This window comes from Salvia hispanica, unplaced genomic scaffold, assembly GCF_023119035.1.
Source record: "Salvia hispanica cultivar TCC Black 2014 unplaced genomic scaffold, UniMelb_Shisp_WGS_1.0 HiC_scaffold_970, whole genome shotgun sequence".
Lineage (NCBI taxonomy): Eukaryota > Viridiplantae > Streptophyta > Magnoliopsida > Lamiales > Lamiaceae > Salvia > Salvia hispanica.
The window spans coordinates 37,516-60,975 of NW_025952766.1; the positions used below are offsets into that span (position 1 = coordinate 37,516).

At 33.0% G+C, this 23,460-nt stretch overlaps 3 protein-coding genes across 5 annotated transcripts; 2 read left to right on the forward strand and 1 right to left on the reverse strand.

Moving 5' to 3' along the window:
• Positions 1-14,228: 14,228 nt before the first annotated feature.
• Positions 14,229-15,619, reverse strand: LOC125200444 (2-oxoglutarate-dependent dioxygenase AOP3-like). The gene is made up of 3 exons (XM_048098087.1): positions 15,189-15,619; positions 14,730-15,060; positions 14,229-14,625 (listed from the first exon to the last, which is right to left on the reverse strand). The coding sequence occupies exons 1-3, from the start codon at positions 15,563-15,565 to the stop codon at positions 14,377-14,379; spliced, it is 957 nt and encodes a 318-aa protein (XP_047954044.1). The 5' UTR covers positions 15,566-15,619; the 3' UTR covers positions 14,229-14,376.
• Positions 15,620-16,727: 1,108 nt separating this feature from the next.
• On the forward strand, positions 16,728-18,707 carry LOC125200443 (type III polyketide synthase A-like). Its single transcript, XM_048098086.1, has 2 exons — positions 16,728-17,380; positions 17,608-18,707. The coding sequence occupies exons 1-2, from the start codon at positions 17,197-17,199 to the stop codon at positions 18,585-18,587; spliced, it is 1,164 nt and encodes a 387-aa protein (XP_047954043.1). The 5' UTR covers positions 16,728-17,196; the 3' UTR covers positions 18,588-18,707.
• A 1,297-nt stretch (positions 18,708-20,004) lies between these two features.
• Positions 20,005-23,386, forward strand: LOC125200448. 3 transcript variants are annotated; one of them, XM_048098094.1, is made up of 8 exons: positions 20,005-20,044; positions 20,183-20,317; positions 21,030-21,282; positions 21,495-21,623; positions 21,697-21,746; positions 22,022-22,119; positions 22,195-22,482; positions 22,809-23,386. In XM_048098094.1, the coding sequence occupies exons 1-8, from the start codon at positions 20,020-20,022 to the stop codon at positions 23,283-23,285; spliced, it is 1,455 nt and encodes a 484-aa protein (XP_047954051.1). In that variant the 5' UTR covers positions 20,005-20,019; the 3' UTR covers positions 23,286-23,386. The 3 variants fall into 3 exon arrangements, with proteins under 3 accessions (XP_047954051.1, XP_047954052.1, XP_047954053.1); XM_048098095.1 differs by having other exon boundaries at positions 20,183-20,308; XM_048098096.1 differs by having other exon boundaries at positions 20,040-20,064.
• The last annotated feature ends 74 nt before the right edge of the window (positions 23,387-23,460 follow it).

Consider the following 23,460-nt stretch of genomic DNA (forward strand, 5'->3'; position numbering starts at 1 on the left):
GTTGCAATTGAGGTACTAGGTTGTAGCTTTTCCAAAGACAGTTCATCTAGACGTACTTTGAATCGCATCACTAAACAAATAATATTAATTAATCTTCATCATTATCATATGACTAATTAACTCTGTCATTTTCATTCCACTTAAATAAATTTTCGCAGTTTAATGTTGGCCTCACCAAGATATATAATAATAATATAATTCCTTAGTTAAGTAGTACTAACATATATATATGAAACTTACCGTAAAGCGATCAGACAAACAGAATCTCGAGATAAAAAGCATAAAGAAAGAAATTAAATTGTTTTAGCAAAATGAATGATTAATTATAAATTTATTAAATATTGGACGTGTGAATGTTTTTTTACTAAAGGCATTCACAAACTTGTGATAAACTTATTAAATATAATTTCCGATTATGTTAGATTCGATCATTCTACTAACATTTAATTAATTCCTTTGATTAATTTTTGTAATTTATTTAATCAATACCTACCCATATTATTTGTAAATTAACGGGCGAGGTGCAATGTTATCAATAATCAAGAGCTTTATTTAATTTTAAACGTAGTAACCAAAAATTAAAAAATTAAATATACATTTACCATTAACCACATTCAACACTGACATCTTCCGAAGATTATGGGCTAGACCAACTTGATCGTCTCCTTACATCATCTTATTGATTGGTGATTTCAACTTTACTATAGGGAAAAAACTATATACTAAAAGAATAAAGAATCTATATCATATCCATATACTATAGTTAGTTAATTTGGAAATTCTGTTTGCAGATTGCAAATTCCGATAACCTTGATTGCGCGATATTCATTTTTATATGTTTGTTTCTACATTTTTCTCTTTTTATTGCAGAAAATTGAATAAATGCCATATTTTGTGTTCGAATTGTGCGATATGCATTTAGAATAAAAGTGTGGTTGAATTTATAAAAACAAATGCGTGAGCCCAAAATTGTCAAGCAAAAGTTTAAGCAACACACATCAACAAAAATAAAAATAAAAAAAATCAGAGTTTTTATCGATCGTAAAAACAAAAAAATAGCAACAACAATGAAACTACAAACAAGCACAACGATGCCAAAACGTCGTCGAAGCACCCAAAATAGAAAACAATAGGAACATGTAGTGGTAGTGATCAAGCCAAGATTATGATTATAATGAAAATATGATGCATTTATTTTTTGAAATAATTAATTTATAGCCTAATAAACTAAAAGATTATTTTTTTGATAAAAATAGTATACATTGCAAAAGCTAGTAAATTCTCCATTTTATATAAATCAAATAATTGTATTTCAAAGGGTGGAAGCTATCCAATAACATTAGTGCGTTTTTTTTTCCATGCAATGAAGTTTCTAATGAAAAATTTTAAATATAATTGAGTTAATAGCAAAAAATGGATAAATTGAATTTTAAATCGCTTAATTATTCAATATTTATCACACGACAATCCAAAATTTATGGATGCACCTCTATCCATCGTGAAAAAAGAAAGTTTGAGAACCAACTTCAGCCTATTTAACTAAATATATTTTTTCCTCCACACCAAATCAATGTGAATAGGATTTTTTAATTTTGAATTGCTGATTAAATAGAAATTTAATTGTGATTAATCTCTCAAGACTAAGACAATGAGAATAGTATTTCTTATTTTTTTTTAAACAGTTTACGCAGAAAAATTGAAACAAACCATTCCACTGATTCCCACGTTTTCAAACATTGACCATTGGATATAAGCTTATAAGAGAACATCTTCATTAACATAAATATAAAATACTAGACATTTTTTTTTTAAAATGTGAATGTGCCACTAAATATAAATTATTTAATACGTATGTTGGCGATAATTATGCCAACACCTTTGACTCGACTAGTATAGATTCGGACAATAATTATCCTTAAAAGGGAATATATTGCCTTAGGATATTCTTTTCATTTTGTTTTTTATATTCTTTTTATTTCTCATCAATTTTGGTGTACTAAATTCTTATACTTGAATGAGTTAAAGTCTTAAATATAATATTCTTGTCACACGTGCTATTTAATTTTTGTTTTTACAAAGATTTGTTAGTTTCTTATGCCCAATTTTATGTTTAAGAGTGATGCTAAACAACCACATTATGTACGACCATACAAGAATATTTTGGTAAATTTTAATATTAATTATATATTAAAATATTAATGATAGTTAGTGGATCAATAGAAAAAGACTCTATTAGCCTTCAACCCAATTTCGTTTTTTTAACCAGAATCTCTCTCTTCTTGCTTTTTTGAATTTGAATTCAAATTACGCATTAATTGTACACTTTACACTTCCAATAAAAATTTAATGCACAAATCTTATTGTTAACCACAATATTACTACTGCTTTTTAATGGAGAAACTTACTACATGAATGCATTGCTTTTGATTAAATACACGTTAATTTGCAATAGTGTGTCATTGTTATCCCCTAAAAAAATGAGATCTTATTGCCTATGTTCATTTTAGGAGTAATTGTAGTTGATATTCTAATTATTTTATTTGTTCTTCAAATTTCGTGAATAACTCATTGATTAAATGAGCAGGATGATAAAAAATTATTAATATATGTATTGATAGCAAATAAAAAGGATAGTGAGAGCAAATTATTAATTGATTTATTTAGATTGTAATAGTATTAGATTTTGAGCACTTTATAAAAAATCATTTGATTAAATACTAATGTCATTATAATTTTTATAACAGATCAAAAGGTTGGATGAGAATAAATAACTTATTATTATATCTTAAGTATAATAAAAATAATTTAATTAAACAATAATATCATTAAGATTTCTCTAATAAATTAAAATGTTGGATGAAAATAAATAACTAATTTGATTTTTCTATTTTGCAATATTAGATCTCAATCAAGACTAAGTCATTAGTATTTCTCGATAAGAAAATTTACTGCTTGATTTATTTATTTATTTTTATATTAGATCTGAAGTAAACTAAAAAATTTATGTAAATAAATAATAATATCGGTTGGATTTCTATAATAAGTCAAAAGGTTGGATGATAATAAACTACCATTATTAGATATCAAGCACATTAAGAAACTATTATATCATCTAATCAAATCACTAATTGATGTATCTTTTTTGCAACATTAGATTTCAATCAAGATTTATGTTAGTATTTGTCGTACTAACCAAATAGTCGGATGAGAACAATTTACTAATTGAACTATATATTTGTAACATTATATCTCAATTAAGACTAATGACAAAATTTCATATTTAATTTGAATTGAACTACTATAATTGAATATTTGATCTATTGTGTTTAATTCTAAATTCAACATGACTTAAATTTAATTGAATAAGTAAGTTGGACTTTAGATTCAATTTAACTTGTATTAATCTTGAATTCATTTAATCTGAAATATAGTAAAATTATAGAATATTTTGATTTGTGATTCGATTGATCTATCTTAACAACAATAAAAATCAATTTAATCCAATTAACTTAAAATAAATTAATAATTCTGTAACAATTTAGAAAAATATAAATTTTTATTTTAAATATTTGTATATTAGGTTAAAAACGCAAAACATAATTAAAGAAAATATATGAGAATTAGAGTAAAAAAATTAAGAGCGAATAGTCATTTGCCCTCAACTATGATACTATTAAATAACTATTGACATTGTAAATAAAATCAACCACATATATAATTAACTTTTAGTATATCATCCAACTAGTTGGTGGTGATTGACTCAATATCCTTGTTTACTTGACATATTAACCAAAAAATGCGAAACATATTAAATTAGATAGTATTCCATATGATAGTCTTAAAATAATTAAATTGCAAATAGTCATTACTCATTCGTACAACTATTTTATTATTAAATAGTTTTTAAAAATGTACATAATAAAATTAACATGATTTGCATATGTACTTAACTTGTTAGTATTATTATCCACTAATCAACAATAATTCACTCTATTTTCTTTTATATTCGACGTCTTGACTTAAAATACAAAAGGTAATTAGATTGGATATATATGATAGTTGAAAAAATATAGTTATATAGTATTAGTTAAAAAAAATAAACTTAAAATAGTTACTATTTATATCTAATTATTTTTTTATTAAATAATTTTTAAAATTATAAATTATAAAATCAACCACATTTATATATAGTTAAGTTATTAGTTACATTTCCTGACTATTTGATTTTTATTAAATGATTTCATTGTGTACTAGCTATATATACATGTTTACTTAAAATTCACAAATCATAATTAATTGGATGTATGATAGTAAAAAAAATTGTGAATAATCATTTGTATCCAACTATTTAATTATTAAGTAATTTTAAAATTTATAAACATAAAATTGACCACTTGTATATATACTTAAGGAAGATATAATAATTAATATTTCCTTACTATAAACATACTCATCATTAAAAGTAAATTATAATTAAATAATATTCACATATCTATTTTTGGATATTTAATAGTTAAATATTAATAATTATAGAATGTTTGAAAAATAGTAAAAACATACTTATGTAAATATGTACTGTGACATCCCTAACCCGAAACATGCATTATTTTGCATATTATCATATTATATTGTCATTGCATATTAAATTGTCTTTACTACAGAGATATTAAGTACGTCATAGAGAATATACTTATTGTTATGACGACTCAATACAGTCGAATATGTGGATAGTTTTGATTTACAAAAATAATTAAAATGAATGTGTGTATATTATTTTATTATATAAATTAGTATATATATATATATATATATATATGGAACTTTAGTATATTGATTTTTACATACGTGAACTAAACAAATAAAATAATGAAATGATAGGAAATATAAATATGGTTCTAAAGCTAGACTTGCTAGCTATTTTAGTTAAAATATAACTCCAACCACTAAATTATAAGTTGAAAGTTGGGGGTTTTATACATATAAATATTTATACTAATTTGGCATGTAATAGTACACGTGTATTTTTCATATCACAATAGAGAATTTACCTCATTGGAATTTGGAAACATAAGTCGGTTAGAGTGGATATACATAATTTTCAATATCAAAATTAATAGTAATTTTTTTCTTTTAAAAAGAAGTCGTAGGCAATACTCCAAGAGGATAGAAATTTTTTCAAGGAAAGAAAGCTAGTCTGTGTTCGAAAGAAATATGAGAGGGGGGGAAGTAATAAAAAAAAAAAAAAAAAGAGGATAAAAAAAAATGGAACGAAAGTAGGAGAGAAACCGAAGAGAAGGTCGATGGCAGTGGATAAAGAATCTGAGTCTATGGTCTAAACCTTTCCGTCGTAAGCAGGTGTGTATAAATCACACTTTTAATTTTACATATTTTATGTGCTTCTTTGCTAGATGTTAGATAAAGTTAATAATTTGATTATATGATGTGACTATGATATAATTATGTGTTATTTGATATTGATGGTGAAATATGATGTGGATATGTGATTTGTGCAATGAATATGCATTGGAATTATTATTGATGAAATATATGGATATGTAATTGGTGCAATGGATATGATTGATGCATGGTATTGGAATTATCTGAACCATGGAATTAAAGAGGATATGTGACAGTCTTGCTCTGGATTGATATACAATGGAAAAAGACTTACGGGTCATATTCAATGATAATGGACCTACGGGTCAATGAATATATGCAAAGAGGGACCTTCGTGGAAAGGTCAAATCAAAGAGGGACCTTCGTGGAAAGGTCAACATGCAAAGAGGGGCCTTCGTGGAAAGGTCAAAAAGCAAAGAGGGGCCTTCGTGGAAAGGTCAAAAAGCAAAGAGGGGCCTTCGTGGAAAGGTCAAATAATAAAAAGGGACCTTCGGGTCGTATACAATGGAAATCCCGGGCAGATACCAGGCTTGATCTGTCACATAATAACAAAAAGAATGGAGAGGCATATGCATATGAATATTAAATTGTTTATGATATTTATTACTTCCGGTGATATATTTTGATGAAAGAATGAGTTTGATATTTGTGTGTGAAATTAAAGGTAAGGTTTATATGCACTGAGTTGTGGCTCATATAAACCACTAATATTTTTCAGGAATAAGATATCAATGATTCGTGGGTTGATGTGAGTTACAGTTATTATAAGGGTCGGCGGCTGGCACGTTTTGACAACCTTCTCTTCCTCATCAGTTTCGCATGCAAATAAATGTATAGTATCTAGAGTGGTGAGAGGGTCCCACTACTATTAGAATGTTTTAAAATATGTACTTGATAAATGTTGATTTCTGAAATTATATAATACGTGTGCTTTTGAAAATATTGAATTTATTTATAGAAAGTGTATAAGTCATAAGGGTTGAGGTGTGACATGTACTATATGGTGTAATACAATATTTTACCTAATGAAAAAGTAAAAAAATTATGTATCATCATTTGATTATGATAGTTTAAGTAATAGAAAAGACTTATTGCCATTTAAATACTATGAACAATATTTCATCTAAAATTTGATACGAATCTTTTTTTTATAATAGTGGTTATTTTTTAGAAATGAATCAATTGCATATTTTACTTCTTAATTTTCCCTTACAATTGTAGAGGGGCAAATTAATCATACAAATATGTATAAATAAGAAAACTGATTTTAAACAAAATGATGTTATCTAGTTCAAAATAGAAGATTACAAACTGAATCCTACTATAATATTGGAATGAATATGGATAGTTGCCATTATTATCTTCTATCGGGAATTAAGGAAAAGGAAATGGAAAAGGGGAAAAACAGGCGCCATTTGTAGGAGGAAATGGGAGAGAGGGAAAACTAGGCGCTATTTTAGGGGAAGAAAGAATAAGTGCAAAAGTATTAGTAAAGGATAAAAAGGTAAATTTAATTGATAGAAAACCAGAAATTATATATAAACCGATTTTTTCTTTATTGAACCAGATTATGGTTGTACATAATGCGGCTGAATAGCTTTTCCTATCCTTATATATAGTGGTATTAAAGTTGTGGTTTAGGTCAGGTATAAGTGGCTCAGGGTTCTATTGTTTTACGATTTCCACGTGTTCGAACCCTCAAAATATTTAACAAATTAGAAAAAATAAATTGTACTTGGAATTTGAAAATAAATTGTGTTTTGCACGTTCCCATGTGTTGGAACCCTCACATTGTTTAATACTACTTCATAAATAAGTAAGTCAAAACTTGCCACGGGTGGTAGCTTGGAAATTGAAATTAAATTGTGTTGTAGTGATACGTACCTAAACTATTTATTTATTGTGAAATGCCTGCAAAAGATGCTTTAAACTCTAATCCGGCATCTAATCGCATACTAATCGACACGTTTAGTGTTTTTTTTCCGCAAGAGGGGAATTAGGACATGCCGACATGGCATTTCAATAGGAAATTTAATACTCCACTACTTGATATATACTTTATACTCTATTTATATTGATTATTACACTATATTTGATTTAAATAATAACCAGGTGATCATTGGTATTTTCTTCATCACTCAAGTCATATATGAAATAGGTACAGGGAAATAGCGATAAAATTGAGTTCTTCTTGGCCACTTTATTGTATAATTGGTTGGTGAAATATTGTTGCTAAATTCACAAATCTTGATCCCATTTTCTGTATTGCAGATTACTTTGACATTTGAATAACAATGTATGATCAACTTTCAGTCTTGTTTTTATTGTATTTTATTTTTAAATTTTCCCATGAGTTATACTTTCAGTGAAATAAAAAAATGAGCTGAAGTGCTGAACTACTGAATTCCTAATTAATATGGACAAAATGTTGGATAGTTTCTTATTAAATGAAACATCAATTTATCATTTTAAATTAATCTATCTTATATTCAATTTCTCTTTACGTAAGACAGATTAAAATTTTCTTTCTTGAATTTCACATTTCAGTTCATTTGTTATTACTGTATTAGTTAGTCTCATTTAGTCAAGACAGAAATTTACAAATAATCTCCAGCTCAACCTTAATTTAAACTGAAATTAAAACTCGTGCATAAAATGTAAAATGATATTTATGTAATTCAAATTTGCAATGTAATTAGCCGCAATTAACCCGTGCGATACTATTATAGGTGTACATACTTGGCCGTTCATCTCATTTAACACAAGTTTTTTATATAGATATTTATAATAGGTAGTACTATTATATTAATCCATTCGAGGTCGCACACTGTCTATTCAATATTCAAACACGACAACAGAAATTGAAAATCTACTACTACTAATTATTAATTAACATCTACACCGTCATTAGATTCCTTGAATCATTTTTTTATTGGCATATTGCATGAATAATTCTTTTTACGCACCGTGCAAATTCAAGTTATGTAATTAAAGACTTAAATTAGATCATCTTTTGGGTTGTTAATTGTAAAATATACTTGGGTCCAAAAAATTAAGAAATTTTCTTTAAAATTAAAAAAAAATTATAAACTGTAGTAACTATATATGATAAATTCGATTTTGAAATTAGTTCGATATAAATAAATGGCGTGCTCACAGTAAATCAACTTATAAAATATTTATACGTACCACCGACCGCCATCCATTGCATTATTTGTATAGCATGCCCGTTGTTGAGAGAATAAGTTATACTTACGTAAATGCGTGTTATTTATAGTATTAAATGACTCATTGAGTTATTTTGTTCCATTTAGTAAATACTACTATGATTTTTAATTTTACATTCCCTAAATTCATTCCATTAAAAAAATAATAAAATATATAAATAAAAATTTATATTGCACTATTTTTTTACATCCACGTTTCTTAAAACTACAGTCATCAAATATATAACTAAGCACCGTCTGATAGAGTAATATTGGGAAATTGTGTCTTAATCAATTAATAATGGTTGAACTTTGAAGGTTTTCTATTAGAGCAATTTCAAGGGGAGAAGGTAAATAAAAAGGTATACCTTCTCAAAAAGTGTAATATACTTTTCTAAAAATCAATCAACTCCAAGGATAAAAGGTATATGGAAAGGTATATCATTTAAAAAAAATAAAATAGTACTAGTACAAAAGCATTAAAAAAACATAAAGTGTAATACATTCTCAAATACCTTATCCCTTGGAAAATGATTTTTTATGAAAAGAAGGTAAATATGGTGGTTATATGATTTTATCTCTCCATTGATGGAGAGGTAAAGATACCTCTTCAAAATGGGAAAAGGTATAATACCTTCTCAAATACCTCTCCCCTTGGAGAATGATTTTTCATGAAGAAAAGGTAAATATAGTAGTTATATTAGTTTACCTCTCCATTTACCTCTCCCTTTGGAGATGCTCTTAGAGCATCTTCAATAGCGGCTAGCTTACCGGCTAGCCGATTCGCTGCGCTAGCCGATCGGCTAACCGAAGTACTGCAACCGGCGAGCGCCGAAAGGGCGAGAAATTAGGCGAGCGCACGTCGATTTCCAGGCGCTGGCCGATTCGCTCGCCGATGCGCTGGCCGCCATTGTAGGCTGACGATCGGCCAACGCAATTTTTTATTTTTATTATTATTTTTTAGTCTTGAAACACTATAATTTTTTTTATTATGTAATTTTTTTAATCAATGTACTTTTTTATTTAAATGAAATTAATGAATTTTCCCGTATATGTCTCGTAAATTTTAATTAATTTGTCATAAATTTAATTCCGTAAATTGAATTATTTTTATTGCGGCTAGCCTTAGGCTAGCCTATTTGCTTAAGAGCACCCACAATGACTTTAGGCCAGCCACAGGCTAGCCACTCTCTCCCCTGCCACGTCATCAACACTAAAAATCCACCTGCCACATCATCATTTTAATCAAATAGGCTAGCCACAGGCTAGCCGCAATAAAAATAATTCAAAAACAACTATATTTATGAAATTAAATTTATGATAAATTACGGAATTAAATTTACGAGACATACACATGAAAAATCATTAATTTCATTTTTAAAAAAATACATTCATTAAAAAAAATTACATAATAAAGAAAAAAACTATCGACCTGCAGTCTTCCGTGCTCACAACTCTTCAATTAAATCCTTTTGGAGTTGAATATGAGCATCAACTTGGCGAATGTCGGCATGTGTCTGGAGACGACCGGCTTCATCGTGAGGGAAAATTCATTAATTTCATTTTTTTTAAAAGTACATTAATTAAAAAAAATTACATAATTAAAAAAAAAACCAAGCTTCCACACACGAGCCTCCGCCGCACTCTACTCCTCATTAATTTATTTAAAAAAATACATTAAAAAATGCAATAAAAATGCAAAAAATTTATATAAATTAAAAAAGGTCCATCCTTAAAAAAATTACATAATTAAAAAAAATTGCATAAAAAGAATACATTAAAAAATACAATAAAAAAATGCAAAAAAAGAATACATTATAAAATGCAATAAATAAATAAAAAATGCATAAAAAATACATTAAAAAAAGTGCAATCGGCTAGCCGAAATTAAGCCTACTATGGCGGCTAGCGGGGTCGGCCAGCGGTCGGCTAGCGCCCGCAAATCGGCTAGAGCTCGCCGATCGGCTAGCCTAAATTGCTGCAATAGAGGCCAACGGTCGGCTAGCCTCTCCGCTAGCCTCCATTGTGGATGCTCTAAAATGATGATGTGGCAGGTGGAATTTTAGTGTTGATGACGTGGCAGGGAGAGTGGCTAGCATGTGGCTAGCCTATCTCCATTGGAGATGCTCTTTAACTCATAAAATGACTCTAATCATACTCCCTCCGTCCGCGAATAGGAGTCCCGTTTTTTCGTTTTAGTCCGTCCGCGAATAGGAGTCCCTGTTCATTATTGCTATAAATGGTAAAGAGACCCCACATTCCACCAACTCATTCCACTCACATATCATTTAAAACTAATATATACAAGTGGACCCCATATTCCACTAACTTTCTTCCACCCACTTTTCTTAACATTTCTTAAAACCTGTGCCGAAATGGAATGAGACTTCTATTCGCGGACGGAGGGAGTAAATTATTGATTAGGAAAAAAAAAAAGTTTTACCAACTCAGTTGCACTTTATTATAACTAATCTATACAATATGTAAAAGGGTAGTTTTGAAGAATTTTATAAGATTGCCATTTAATTTAAAAAATTATAAAATTACATAAAGGTTATTAATTAAGTGAAGTGAGTGGGTGGGAGGTTTTACTATTAAGTGGAGTGAGTGGGAGGATTCATTTTGATTCTAACATTGTACAATATTTGTGTTAGAACACTTGATATCATTACTCTAATTTATTTTATTCATTGCCATTGTCTCTTATTTGCTTCTAATATTCATTTGTGTATTCAGGTAATAGCAGCAGCAAATCGAGCTGATATTTTAGCCCTGCTTTGATGCGGTCTAAATTGATATGAAATGACCATGTTGTTTAGCCTTTGATTCTTATGCAATATTTCACTGAAATAATAGTTTTATGGGCATTTTCAACAATGCAGAAATGATATGGTGAAATACTGGACTGGTGAAGGAGATTGGTGATGTCGATGGTGCTTCAAGAGATCCATTCGTTACAGCAAACGGAAGGGATCTCAGTCTTACTCTTAACCAAATGAGGAACTTTAAAAAGGTCAGTTAAGATTTTTTAGACACCATCTCTTAGGACTCATAAGAATTTTGACTCTTATATTCATGGCTCATTTATGTTGATTGGCAGATTAAAGAGGAGGATGACGATAAGGATGACCTCAAGCTCCGTAGGAAAGAAATGAAGCGTAAAAAGCGAAACCATAAAGGTTTGCTTACAAGCTTTCAGTTATTCCGGTTTCTTTTTTCAGCAATGTCATTCTTTCTAAGCTATGCTTCGAGGCTCTGCTAAAATTTTCATTATCACGATTCTGTTCAGGGAGAGCTTTCCTTGATAGACGAGGAGAGTCGTATGGATGCCTTCATCATTCATGATGATGGCTCTACTAAAAGGATACGGTTGAGAGGAATGATGAGATTGGTTTTAATAATTTAAAGTTAATGTATTATATAAAGAAGTTTTAAAAATGATGAGTAATTATTTATTGTGTTTAATTTTTTATTGTGATAGATTTTTATCTTCCTGCTTCATGATTTAATGTTTAAACATTATATAATTATATTATGTGATTTGTTTCAAATTTATTATGCTTCAATGTTGATTTGTATAGATTTTTTATTCTTATATAACTAAAATTGTTACTCATATTATTTATTGTTAATATTGATTCTAATTTTGTTTAATTATTGAAAATTAATATTTTAAAAATATATTATATTAATCTGTGCATAGCACATGTGTGATACTATTACAGTTTAAGCTTTACAGTTTTGAATGTGTTCGGAATTTCAATTAATCTCTAAAATTTATTTTCTGATAAGCAATTCATTACTCCTATTTTACACAAGTATTTAAAATTATTACAAAAAATGATTTATTATTATTTGACGAAGGGAGAGTATAGATTAAAATTACAGTTGTGAGTTTTCTGACTCATGAGTGATTAGGAAATTTAACGAGCATTGCTTGAAAAAATTCTAATGCAATCAGTTTGGGTTTAGAAATGTACTCTTAGTCGAGTGTGCAACATTCGGATTTGTTTCTATGCTGGAAGAGAGGGGGTGCATTGTGACGGTTATGACAGATAATGATTCGAAGCTGGTTTTCTAAGTGTGTTTATAAATAATTCTTACTCTGTAGTTAGTAGTATTCTGCTGTGTACTAGTAAATTTATAGTAACATTTCATACTTTACCTTCTAAATAAGTTTATGCTTCATAATACCATATTTTGGGGAAAGAATGATTTTATGTTGGATTCAGTGATTCAGATTTCATGAACTATATGCAGTAGAATACATGATAGATTATTCCTTTTGCACAACATGTTTGGACTTATGCAGATTGATCCCTAAGGATGTACATCTTCTAAGTCAAGTTAAAAGCTGTGGAGATGAAACTAGGGGATATGTATGGCACCTCATACCATGATTTTTCAGAATACTGTAATTTTCCTAATTTTAATACGTATAACTGCTTAATCATAGTTTGACAAGTTTCTCTGGATAATCTTTAATTTAAAGTTGAGAAAACAATAATGATTTTGTTGGATTAGAGAATGAGTAAAGAAGGGGCCACTGAATTGATGTTTGAGTGTTGGAGTACTGATCCAAGTCTCTCAGCATTAAAGAACTGGTTCCTGTTTTTCTTGGATTAGAGAATGAGTAAAGGTATCAGGGCAGTGTTTTTCCTAAATTCTGAACTTTTGATAAGTTAGTGATGTGCTGCAGTTGCATTTATGAGCTATACAATTTTCTTCCTGAATGTAGGTATGCACATTATCAATTTGACAGGTAGATGCTTAAATTTGCTCACTGGGAGAGATGCACATTATGGATGAATGTCTAGAAAGTATAAAATTGATATTTGCTTATCGCAATGTTGCTTGCCATCTGAGTAATTCTGTGCTGCTGTGTACTCATGTATCTATTGATTTCCCGCATGTCAAGCAAATATTTTAAAAAGCTCATGAAGACTAGTGACTTTTTTAAGTAAACTTTATCGTTATAAAAGCTCCAGTGTTTTGGTTTCATTCTTCTAATCTAATCTGCAGTATGCCAATATCTACAAACACGTGTGTTAATTAGTCTCCCTTCTTTCCTTTCAGAGAAACTTGGCAGCTTCAATCCACATACACTGAATTAATTATCAGCATGGTATAGATCGCTCAGAATGGGATACGGTTGAACGCTAGCTACAAAAATTTGCAGCAATGTATGGCATACATATTTATATGTAAGTTTCTCTTTCTGCAGTTCTGGTGTTTCTTGTTATTTTTCAAAGTGAATATATACATGTATAAATAAATTATAAAACTATTATTCAGAATTAAAATAAGAAAAGATAAATTTGGCATGTCGAAATTGGTAAGAATATACCCTTTAATAATAGTGATAGATCATCAGACTGAATAGACATATTGGCATTTGGCATGGACAGATAAATAAATTTGTTTCTCATTTACATGATTTAACGATCCCACTGATATATTCTTAACCCATTTGGTAGTTGGACTCTCATCGATTTGAAGCAATCTATCTGTTTGTGCACATATTATTATCAGTGCGCTGAATGAAGCATCCTGTCAAATATTAGACTTGAGCTGATGCTTTCATTGCTGTGTAATTTACTCTGATTGATTAGGATGCTACAAAAATTAACTTGTCTTGTAAAACTCTTATTCATAACGTAATATCCATAAAACATATTCCAAAGTATGCACTCCAACACACACACACATAAGCACTCAGACACACACTCAACACACAGGCACTCGACACACTGTTCTTTTGACGGACAAATTTTCATGCACTAACACCACAGTATGCCTTAGCAGTGCTCTCTGTCATCGAGGTTGCACCACTGAGGTAGAAGCGTGCCAACTCAAAATTATCAAAAGGCTTAAACTGCAAAGGGTGTTCGGCATCCACCAGCTCCTCAGGTATGTTAATTATCCCATGGTTAAATGAAAACATAGCCAGGCAGTATCTAGGCTTGTCAGCTTTCATTATGACTTGATGCTTGGCTGCATATATCCTTCCGTTGCTCCATACCTATGTTCAAATATTTTTCAAATTGACAAAATAAAACAAGAATTAAATATGCCATGTAGTAGAAATAGTGGTGCTTCTAAGGTACTTAAGATTTAAAGTAATACTTCATAAGCGTCACCAGCCATTACGACAAATAATCCAGGTGGGACATCAACATCCAACCATTCCCCGTTCCTCAATTGTATCTGCAGTCCATTGACCTGATTCTGGTAAAGTATCGACAAGAAGCTCTTGTCTGTGTGGATATTTGTTCCCATATTACTACTGTTGTCTGCATCAAGTTTGGGAACCGAGTATTTTATGGTTCTTAGCAGATAAGTTGTCGATCCAACATGGGAATCATGGTGTTTTTCTGCACCATAACTTTCAAACACCATTCTGTCTACTAGTTGCTCCATCTCTGAAACTAGCCTTGCATAGCATAGGATGTTTTCACTGCAAGGGTGCACACACACAGACACATTCTCAAGGGCATGGATATATATGTATACATACAAGGAATGACTAGAAGTAAAGTAGGGTTTTAGTTTGAAGTTACATATTCATATGCATATGTGACATACCAGAATTCTTTGTTTCCTGATGGCCACATTAGATTTGTGAAGCTTTGAACAGCATCTAGAGTAGTTGCTTCTGGAATTCCCATGCTTTCGTGGACGGGAGCATGGGGCAGTTTTCCCACATAACCATAGAAACTTAAGTCAGAAGTGTTTCTAGATTTGGTTTCAAATGGCAGATTAAACACTTGTTCCAAAACATGGAATACTTGCTTGTCTAGTTGAGATGAAACATTTTCGTATTTTGCCAAGAAAAATCCGAACTCTTCAAGAGCCTCTCGCAAGCTCTTGCAAGTCGGAAGCCATGAGCTGGAACTAGGACTCAAGTTTTTAGTTGAGAGATCAAAGATTGGAATTTTGGGAAGTTCTTGAGTAGTAGCCATGGAAGTTTTACAATGATTTGAAGAAAATGTTTTGGTGGGAAGGTTTGTAGGAGTGATTTGCATTTATACAAAATGCACTTGAATATTACAGAAATATACAAGAGTTACTAATAAAAATGTGTGATAATGAAGTTAGGGTGTCCATGACATCGGCATGAATATTAAACTCAATCTTGATTGACCCATAATCTACTTATTACTAGTTTAATGAATCATCTTGATAATTGGACAATGTAGATATGGTCCTTCATGCTAAACAATGCTAATTAAATGGGGCAAATTGTCATGTTATGGAAGACTAGGATGTTATATATCGAATAATTAAAAGGTTTAAGTCTAAGATTTTATCAATCGTATCTATTTGTTTTGTGATATGGTCGTTCATGTAGTTGGCTGACATCACATAATCTATTAATTTGTGATGGATCTTGTTGTTTATTGGACGCTCCACTTAATTATGGTCCCTTCAGAATAAATAAATGATGGCAAAATTGGCATGATGTGGCATAATAAGATGTATATATGAAATACTACTTAAATTACAATGTCAAGTCTAAGATTTGTCACAGCATCGGTTTGTTTTACAGGGGGGCTACCATTTTGGTGGAAGATGTGAAAAGAATTGATTGATTGTTACTTACTAACAAATTCCTGCCTAACATGAGAAATTATGGAGGTATAATTGTGATTTATCTTATTCCAGGTACAATCAAGAGTTTAAAATTTGAATCTTGAAAGGATCAAACAAATTGTGGTCCACAAAATTATGTGGATTTTTGCTACTATATTTTTTGTCACAATCCTGGCTGACTATAAGTTCAAGTGCTCAAAATGAAATATGATTTGTTTTAAAATATGATTGATCGATGTGGTTTGTAACTAGAATGTTCTTATATGTTTATGTTGGTATGTGTGTATGTGGTCCATGAATTGGTGACATGAATGAAACAACAATGTGATTTTTTTATGTCACACTCCTGGCTGACCAAGTTCTAATTGTTCACAATGAAATATGATTGATGTGGTTTGTAATTTATGTTTATGTTGATGTCTGTGTATGTGGTCCACGAATTGGAGATTGTCATGAAACAACGATATGATATTTGTTAGTATTATCTTTGTTCACTTGAAGTGGAGTATTTCTTGTACGCAATTAAATTTTATTCAACTTTGTTTTGAGATTTAAGTGAAGAGAATACGTGTCACTAGGAATTCCAATATAGAAATATCAGTCGCTTATGTTAGCTGCATATTGGGTTTACTATATGTACTATGTACACAATACATTGCATATGATATTGTCATATCTACTTGCAATGAAGAAATAGAGTCTATGAGAGCAAGCAACATTGTGTGCATGATTGTTTATATATAAAAACACGCACACACAAATAGTTGTAGCGGATGTTATGTGATTTTTTAGGTAAGAGAGAGATTATTGCAATCTATTAAGGGAATCACACATTCAACAGTGCACTTAATTCCCATTGAAAGATTGTTTAATCTGTCATGCTGCTGTTCTTGGGCACCAACCACTCTCCAACAACATGCTCAACTTCCCATTTATATTCCCCCTACTGCTGCTATCTCCCACCAATTTCTTCTCCACCCCTTAGCTCTACCCTCCAACCATGTCCCTTAATGGTGAAGAAAACCACCACCACCGCCGCACCCCCACCCCAGGCAAGGCCACCCTCCTCGCCATCGGCAAGGCCTTCCCTCGCCAGCTCGTGCTTCAAGATCTCCTAGTTGAGGGCTACATCCGCGACACCAACTGCGATGACCTTGCCATCAAGGAGAAACTCCAACGCCTTTGTAAGTCCGAACGGGCTCCACTCTGCCACTATCTAAATTGTCGTATTTTCATCTTATTTACTCCCTTCGTTCTATTAAAATAGTTCATTTTCAATTTTTACGTTGGAGTAAGAAAATACATTTAGTAGTATTTGAAAAATATATGAACGATTAATTTTATGGGACGGAGGGAGTATTATTTATTATATACTGAGAGTCTTTTTCATAACAACTACTTTCACTGACAGGCAAAACCACCACGGTGAAAACCCGATACACGGTGCTGTCGAAGGAGATACTCGACGAGTACCCTGAGCTGGCGACGGAAGGGTCCCCGACGATCAAGCAGCGCCTCGAGATCGCGCACCCGGCCGTCCTAGAGATGGCGAAGGAGGCGAGCCTGGCGTGCCTGAAGGAGTGGAAGCGCCCTGCGCAAGACATCACCCACATCGTGTACGTCTCCTCGAGCGAGATCCGCCTCCCCGGCGGCGACCTCTACCTCGCCACCGAGCTCGGCCTCCGCAACGACGTGGGGCGCGTGATGCTCTACTTCCTCGGGTGCTACGGCGGGGCGACGGGGCTGCGCGTGGCCAAGGACATCGCGGAGAACAACCCGGGCAGCCGCGTCCTCCTCTCCACCTCCGAGACCACCATCCTCGGCTTCCGGCCCCCGAACAAGGCCCGCCCCTACGACCTCGTCGGGGCGGCCCTCTTCGGCGACGGCGCCGCGGCGGTGGTGGTCGGCGCCGACCCGATCCCGGGCGTGGAAACGCCCTTCATGGAGCTGAACACGGCGGTGCAGCAGTTCATCCCGGGGACGAGCAGCGTGATCGACGGGCGGCTGTCGGAGGAAGGGATATACTTCAAGCTAGGGCGGGACCTGCCACAGAAGATAGAGGAGAACATCGAGGAGTTCTGCAAGAAGCTGATGGCCGGGGCCGGGCTGAGCGACTACAACTCGGTGTTCTGGGCGGTTCATCCGGGCGGACCGGCGATACTGAACCGGCTGGAGAGCACGCTGGGTTTGGAGAGTGGGAAGCTGGAATGCAGCAGGAGGGCGTTGATGGATTATGGGAATGTGAGTAGTAATACTATATTTTATGTGATGGAGTATATGAGAGAGGAGTTGGGGAAGAAGGGAGAGAAAGGGGAGGAGTGGGGGCTGGCGTTGGCGTTTGGGCCGGGGATTACCTTTGAAGGGATGCTTCTGCGAAGCCTGCTTTTTTAAGGAAAACTAGTGATGATGAAGAAGAAGAGTTCAGTTGTAATGGATGATGTCGTCGTGATTAATTATAAAGTATTCATTAATCTTACTTATTAATTTCATCCATATGATCGTGTTATGGAATCGGTGGTCCCAATTTATAAATTAGTGCTCTACTTATGAAATAATTGAGTCTCAAAATTAATTAAACTATTACTACCTCCGTCCCCCAAAATTTGCTACACTTTGATCCGACACGGGTTTTAAGAAATGTAATGGAAAGTGAGTTGAAAAAGTTGGTGGGATGTGGGTCCTACTTTTAAAGTATTAGTTTTATAATAAAATGTGAGTATGAATGAGTTAGTGGAATATGGGGTCCACTACCAAAAATGGTAAAAGTGAAGTGTATCAAATTTTCAGGGACGGACCAAAATAGTAAACTGTATCAAATTTTCAGGGACAGAGGTAGTAATAATTATGAGTTCCGATTTGATTTGGAGAAAATAATTAAAGTGGGATACATCTCTAGAGTGTTTTCCCGGAGTTTGCATGGAATGATAGATTCAGGTGGAATCGGAAGGTGGCTGATCCCAAGTTTCGATTTCTCAGCTCCAAAATTTTGGAGTTATGATTCACTTTTCTTCTTTCTCAATCAACCATTGCTAGCAACGATCATTGTGTCGTCTCAACCTTTTAACAAAAATCACAAACATTTTTCTCGGTTTTTGACCCGCAAGAATTTCTTCTTATGAATTTGTCATACATACTAGGACTTCTTACGTTTCTGATTCTATTAGAGTTTATCAGTGTTGAACTTTTTTTTATGAGAAACGAGTAATTTTATTAGTAACCATCCAACCCAATTCAAATATCCATTTTTTAAATATGTAAATTGTTTCTATTTCGTTCACATCATCAATATCATCCAACCCAACCATCTTTATTTTTAGTGAGTTTTCAATGACCATCTAATCATACAATTATATGGAGTACTATCTTTCTATATTTTATTTAAGTAATAATTTTCTATTTATTTTTTAAAAAAGTATTGAAAAATTATAAAAACACAAAAAATAACAAACTAAAAAAGTAGTATATACAAACAAACCAAAAACAAAATTACACAATTGTATACAAAATTAAGGATAAATAATTGATAGTACTAAGAAATTGTAGTAAACAAAAATGGATTATAATTAAAAATATTATGTAAAAATAAGAAATTTTGTTTGGCCACCTAATTTTTTCCCTGGAGACGTTTTCAAATTCCTCCATTCTTTAAATTTTTAACTGAAACGGAGTAGCAGTAAAAATTGCTTGACATTTAACGACTTTTGACATTCTTTATCCGCGCATAATTATTTTCTTTGAAATTTTACGCCATTTTTAGGAAAAGAGGGCTTTGGTGCGTAAACTAATCTTGTTCAATTTTAGGATAAACTAAACCCTTTTGGGTATGGAAGCAAGAGGTTCCGATATCGGTGAGGGCGCACCGCCTATGGTAGTTATCTCCTTTTGTCGTTTTTTTTTTTAAAAAAAAGATTGATTTTTTTCGTTATTAGTAATATACTTTCAAATACTAGTATAATTTTAACTGTTTATGGATTGCAATGAAAAAGGGAAGCACCGCGGTGGCGGTAGACGATCGTCCGGGATTCCACAATTATTTAGCTCAGTGCCATCTCTGAATGAGGCGGCATCGTATCTCGCCGGAACCACGTCGATTTTCACCCGCTGTTTCCCTGATATTTCAAGTAATTTCTTAATTGTCACTGACTTTGAATTTCGATTGATGAAGTTGGGATTCAATTTTGTTTTCTTGTTGTTGGATGTTTGCTCATCTTTTGTTTGTTGCTGATACAAAGCTACATTAGGAGGTAAATCTTGAAACTAGTTGTTATGTTGGCTAAATACTAGGGTTTGATTGTTGTATTTCATTGATAGGGCAGCACTGTTGCATGATTTTGTGATGTTCACTAGCCGCGATTCTCGTGTTAGGATGTTGTTTGTTGATTCAGTGTATGTTTGTGATAGGATGCAATCTAACTGAGAATTGATGTTAGATAAGGAGTCATGGTATTCGAATAAGATATCGACTATTGTACTAGCAGCATGAGCTAGAGAAAGGATGAGATTTGTGTCAAGTTTGATTCGAGGGATGAAGGATGCTTGTCTAATGCGTCGTCTGTTTAAGCTTTTAAGATGGATAATGATCGGAACGAATCTTTTGTATAGTAGTAGTAACAAATTCCCATGTGCTGTGGTTTTGCTATCCCTTATCTTGCTCAACTCAATTAATTCTTGTAACTTTTTGATGCAAGATTTAACTTCGATGGCTGCTCCTCCATCTTTATATGCTTCTTGTTGTACAGAAAAACACAAAAACAAATACTAGTTGCTATGTTCATTATACATATCTTAGTCAAAATCTCTCTGATGCCACATTTGCTTCAACACTCTCTGCAGTAAGCCCTGCATCTGAAGAACCCCATGGAAATGAAATGGTTCAATTTGCTTCGGAAGATGCTTCAGCAGAGACCACATCTTTAATAACTAACAGCAATGTTTCTTCAAGTGGACATGATTTATCTGCTTCCGAATTTGATGCTCCTTTAGTCCATGGTGCAATCAATAGGGGCTCAGCTCGAGCGTCTTCTCAAAATTCTAATGCGATCGTGCCAGCAAATACCAACCTAAACGGAAATTCCATTTTTCAGGGGTATTTATAGTTTAAACCCACTTATGGATATATTCTTTTATGGACACGACGCTTAGGAGTAGATATATTGGCATTACATGCTAAAAACCATTATCTGCATGTCATGTAAAATTGTTTCTTAATAGCTATCTTGGATGCTTTCATTATATTCTATTACCATATTATCTTGTTCCTTTGGTGAATTGATTTCTCTCACTATTCTCTGCTACTAGCCTCATTGAAAAGGTTAGGAGGACAGTTCAGGGCTCTGCCGATGATATTGGCTGGCTACAAAAAGATCCAGACATGCCACCGGTTGAAGATGGAACTGAAAGATTTACAGAAATACTTGATGAAATACGGTATTTACTCTTAAATCTGACAAGTTAGTCCCATAGTCCAACGTTATAACAGTGTGTTGGCCTTGTGAATCAGACATGGTGTGCACCGGTTGCCAAACACAATGATTTACTTGTTAGTCCCTGGTACTGATGTTTCTCTGCTCCTTGTATTCACTTTCTCTTGATTTCAATGCAATTGATCGGTTCAGTGTCAATTTCTCGTAGTATATATGAAAGAAAATAATGAATCTTCCGTTTCTGTTATATGGTTGGAAAATTGGCCTAGAACGAAATCTGTGAGGACATTGTCAACATTCATACTGTGTAAAAGGCTAAAGATAGCTTCTCTCCTGTTGTTGTATCATAAATTCTGTGAAGACATTCGTCGATATTGACTGTAGTTTTGCGCTGTTCCTTAGGTCTCTTCAGCAACCACGGTCCTCTTTATTTTGTGAACACAAAGAAAAGTTTTTCAAAGATGGGGCTCACTTGTCATATAGCCAAAATTCACAGTGAGGTACGTCTGATTAATTTTGTTGTCCATTGTGTGTGCTTCTTAGTTCTTCTGTTCCTTGACGAAGTAGAGTTTTAGGCTTCAGTGGAAAAGAATGCCAAAGAGATAAAGGACTATATAGAAGAAATATACTGGGGTTCCAAGAAACGTGTGTTGCTGCTCGGTCATAGTAAAGGCGGAATAGATGCTGCAGCCGCTTTGTCCATGTATTGGGATGAACTGAAAGACAAGGTTGCTGGATTAGCGTTAGCGCAGAGTCCATATGGTGGTAGTCCAATCGCTTCTGATATACTCCGGGAAGGTCAACTCGGCGATTATGTAAACATGCGTAAGCTGATGGAGATCCTTATATGTAAAGTCATCAAGGTATGAAAATTTTACTGCTCGTATGGTTGAACGTTATGCTGCTTACTCGAAATGCATTTTCTTATAGCTCATACTCCCTCTGTCCCTGAATAAGTGCCCCATTTCATAATACAGTGGTAAAGTGATACTGAATTTCCAATTTTCCCCTTCTAAGAATGACAAATCTTTACTTTTTCAGTTTTACATGCAATAATTATGAGTAACAAGAGTAAAACTAGCCAGTTCCTTGGTATGTATGTTTTGACAATTATTCAAGGTCGGAGGGAGTAGACGGATAGGTAATTGGTTCATTGTAAATGTTTGCTAATGTTGCATGTGTTATATAGGGTGATTTGCAGGCTTTAGAAGACTTAACTTATGAGAAAAGGAAAGAGTTCTTGAGGAAATATCAATTACCGAGGGAGCTGCCTGTCGTTTCCTTCCACACCGAGGCGAGGATCTCCCCTGCAGTTTTGGCCACGTTATCTCGTGTTGCTCATGCAGAGCTACCAATGTTCTCTGGGCAACCTACAACACTGCCTGTGATCATACCTCTGGGTGCTGTAATGGCTGCCTGTGCACAGCTGCTTCAGATTAGGTATGGGGAGAAGAGTGATGGCCTCGTCACTCGCCGTGATGCAGAGGTTCCTGGCTCGATAGTGGTCAGGCCAGAGCGCAAGCTAGACCACGCCTGGATGGTTTACTCATCGCTGAACGATGATCCATCAGAAGCAGACGCTTCTCAATTATGTGAAGCACTTCTCCGCATGCTTGTGGAGGATGTGAAGAAAGAGAAAGACGAAGTTGCCAAGAAACAAGAATGAGATGGTTATGGACTTCTGGTGGCTTCAGTTTTACTAATTTTTTGCTTCCTTTTGTACTAATAGGTGATTACAGTCAGATTAATTCTTTGTTTCTTTCTTTCTCTTCTCGTTTTGAATTGGCTATGTTCAACTAATTATAAATTCAAGCATGGTTCACATTTAGTAAAAGCACATA

Coding starts and splice junctions, on each gene's coding strand:
- LOC125200444 (XM_048098087.1), bottom strand. CDS start 15,565: ATGGCTACTACTCAAGAACTTCCCAAAATTCCAATCTTTGATCTCTCA. Junction 15,061..15,188: donor TCAGGAAACAAAGAATTCTG/GTATGTCACATA, acceptor GCACCCTTGCAG/TGAAAACATCCTATGCTATG. Junction 14,626..14,729: donor TGGCTGGTGACGCTTATGAA/GTATTACTTTAA, acceptor ATTTGAACATAG/GTATGGAGCAACGGAAGGAT.
- LOC125200443 (XM_048098086.1), top strand. CDS start 17,197: ATGTCCCTTAATGGTGAAGAAAACCACCACCACCGCCGCACCCCCACC. Junction 17,381..17,607: donor GGAGAAACTCCAACGCCTTT/GTAAGTCCGAAC, acceptor TTTCACTGACAG/GCAAAACCACCACGGTGAAA.
- LOC125200448 (XM_048098094.1), top strand. CDS start 20,020: ATGGAAGCAAGAGGTTCCGATATCG. Junction 21,283..21,494: donor GGAAATTCCATTTTTCAGGG/GTATTTATAGTT, acceptor CTCTGCTACTAG/CCTCATTGAAAAGGTTAGGA. Junction 22,483..22,808: donor TTATATGTAAAGTCATCAAG/GTATGAAAATTT, acceptor TGTGTTATATAG/GGTGATTTGCAGGCTTTAGA.